This window comes from Crocuta crocuta, unplaced genomic scaffold (genome assembly GCF_008692635.1).
Source record: "Crocuta crocuta isolate KB4526 unplaced genomic scaffold, BGI_CrCroc_1.0 scaffold636, whole genome shotgun sequence".
NCBI lineage: Eukaryota > Metazoa > Chordata > Mammalia > Carnivora > Hyaenidae > Crocuta > Crocuta crocuta.
The window spans coordinates 1244795-1247135 of record NW_027530380.1 but is presented as its reverse complement, the minus strand read 5'-3'; the positions used below and the strand labels follow the sequence as shown (position 1 = coordinate 1247135).

Sequence of the window (2341 nt, the reverse complement as noted above, 5' to 3'; positions counted from 1 at the left end):
CCCCGCCTCCCCGGCTCGTCCAGCCCTGGGATTTGAGCTCCTTCCTTGGTGCTACACCGGCTGCTCAAACTCCGGGGTCTGAAAACGGTTTTTCCATTTTGGATGAAAGTAGCCCCGACGCGCCCATGTTACCTAACATCAGAACCGCGTGTACCAGAGCAGGTGTTTCACAGGGAGGGACGGAAACGACGGAATCTTCTCTAGTTGCGCAGGAAGCTGTCTGATTTGTCTGATTTCCTGCGCCCGGACAGATACATGCTGCGTCTTCCATGTGAGGTTTATCCTCATCTCAAAATCGAAACAATGGCTTCTCTGACCTGATGCTCGAAATTCCCGTATTTTACATTTCAGGAGCATCAAATTTCCTTCGTTTCTTATTTCTGTTGTGTTTTTCTTTCCCGAATGACCTCAGAAAGCTTCAGTCTCCTTATGAATCACGTATTGTAGAGGTGGCTGGTTTTCATCCCTGACAAAAGTCGGATTGGATACCTTGATCTATATTTTATCTTTTTTTCTTTTTTAATGTCTTTATTTTTGAGAGAGACAGAGACAGAGTGTGAGCAGGGGAGGAGCAGAAGGAGAGGGAGACACAGAATCCGAAGCAGCTCCGGGCTCTGAGCTATCAGCACAGAGCCCGACCCAGGCCTCGAACCCACGAACCGTGAGATCATGACTTGGGCCGAAGTCAGACACTCAACCAACTGAGCCACCCAGGTGCCCCCCATCGTTTTTTTTTTATTCTTTTTAAAAAAGAGAGTGCACTGATTTGAGAAGGGGAATGAGGTGGGGTGGGGGGGCGGGAGAGGGAGAGAGAGAGAGAGAGAGAGAGAGAGAGAGAGAGAATCTCAAGCAGGCTCCATGCTTAGCGTGGAGCCTGATGCAGGATTTGATCCCATGACCTGAGCTAAAATCAAGAGTCAAACTCTTAACCAACCGAGCCACCCAGGTGCCCCTATATTTTAACTCTTTCAGCATTAATTGTTCAGCACTAAGTCCACTTAGTGGTATATGAAAGCTTTGTGGTCGGATGGGGTCTGACAGCAATCTCTTCATGGGTGTGAGCGAGGCAACACTAAGGATACGGAATTTGGACTGCACACCTGGGTGAGGTGCTGGCGCCGCCCACGCCTCCCCACCCCCGGGGCTCTGTGCACGCACTGGGGCGGGGCTGTGAGGCCCTTGAAAGGAAGAGCTCCAGGGGTGCCCGGTGGCTCAGTGGGTTAAGCGTCTGACTTCGGCTCAGGTTTGTGCTCACGGTCTATGGATTCGAGCACTGCGTCGGGCTCTGTGCTGACAGCTCGGAGCCTGGAGCTGCTTCAGATTCTGTGTCTCCCTCTCTGCCCCTCCCCTGCTCACATTCTGTCTCTCTTCTGTCTCAAAAATGAATAAACATTAAAAAAAAGTTTAAAAAAATAAAGGAAGAGAGCTCTGCTGTATTTTACTTTCTGGCTTCAAAAAAGACAGGGACCCAGGGTCACCTGGGTGGCTCAGTCGGTTAAGCATCCGACTTCGGCTCAGGTCATGATCTCACGGTTTGTGGGTTCGAGCCCTGCATCAGGCTCTGTGCTGACAGCTAGTTCAGAGCCTGTAGCCTGCTTCCGATTCAGTGTCTCCCTCTGTCTCTGGCCCGCCCCTGCTCATGCTGTCTCTATCTCTCTCAAAAATAAATAAAATATAAAAAAAAAAAAAGACAGGGACCCAAAATGATGGTGACCTAGTAGCCTGAGGCCACGTTCAATGCTAAGAGCATCTCAGACACACCCACGGGGGCTGGGATGACGCTGCCCACGGCTGTTGTTGGAGCTCTTGCAGAGGGTGGACCGGAGGGGCCAGGGCAGAGAGAACTGGGGGCGCAGGCTCGGGCGGCGGTGGGGACTTGGGGGGGTGACCCCGGCCTTGAGGGCAGAGAGGACGCGGGGTCGGGAGATGCAAGGCCCGCGGGGTCTGCGTCGGGGCCGCAGATGTGCGAGTTCTCTGTGAAGCCGGCGTGGGGTTCCAGGTCCCCGAAGGGAGGGCGTGTGGCAGAAGGCGGGGTGCCGGAGACACCTCGTGTGTGCCTGGGAGGGGGCGTGGGGGGGCGGCCCCGGGAGGCCGGGGGAGAGGGCAGCGGGGGCCGGACGCGAGGCAGCTGTCTGCCCTTCCAGATTCTCAACTGCATCTTCATCCTGTACTACGCGCTGGAGCTGCTGCTCAAGGTGTTCGCTCTGGGCCCGCGGGGGTACCTGTCTTTCTCCAGCAACGTGTTCGACGGGCTCCTCACCGTCGTCCTGCTGGTAAGGCCTCGCCGGGCCGGGCCGCTGGCCTCTGCGGCGGGGGGCGGGCCCCCTGCGGCCGGCCCTGG

At 55.7% G+C, this 2341-nt stretch overlaps 1 protein-coding gene across 1 annotated transcript in view; it reads left to right on the top strand.

Annotated features, from left to right (window-relative positions):
* The window catches only part of TPCN2 (two pore segment channel 2), a 27439-nt gene that overhangs the window by 16386 nt on the left and 8712 nt on the right, over positions 1–2341 (top strand). Inside the window, exon 17 of the mRNA XM_077766563.1 lies at positions 2145–2273. Coding sequence (XP_077622689.1) covers positions 2145–2273 — 129 coding nt within the window. The remainder of the gene's footprint in view (positions 1–2144; positions 2274–2341) is intronic.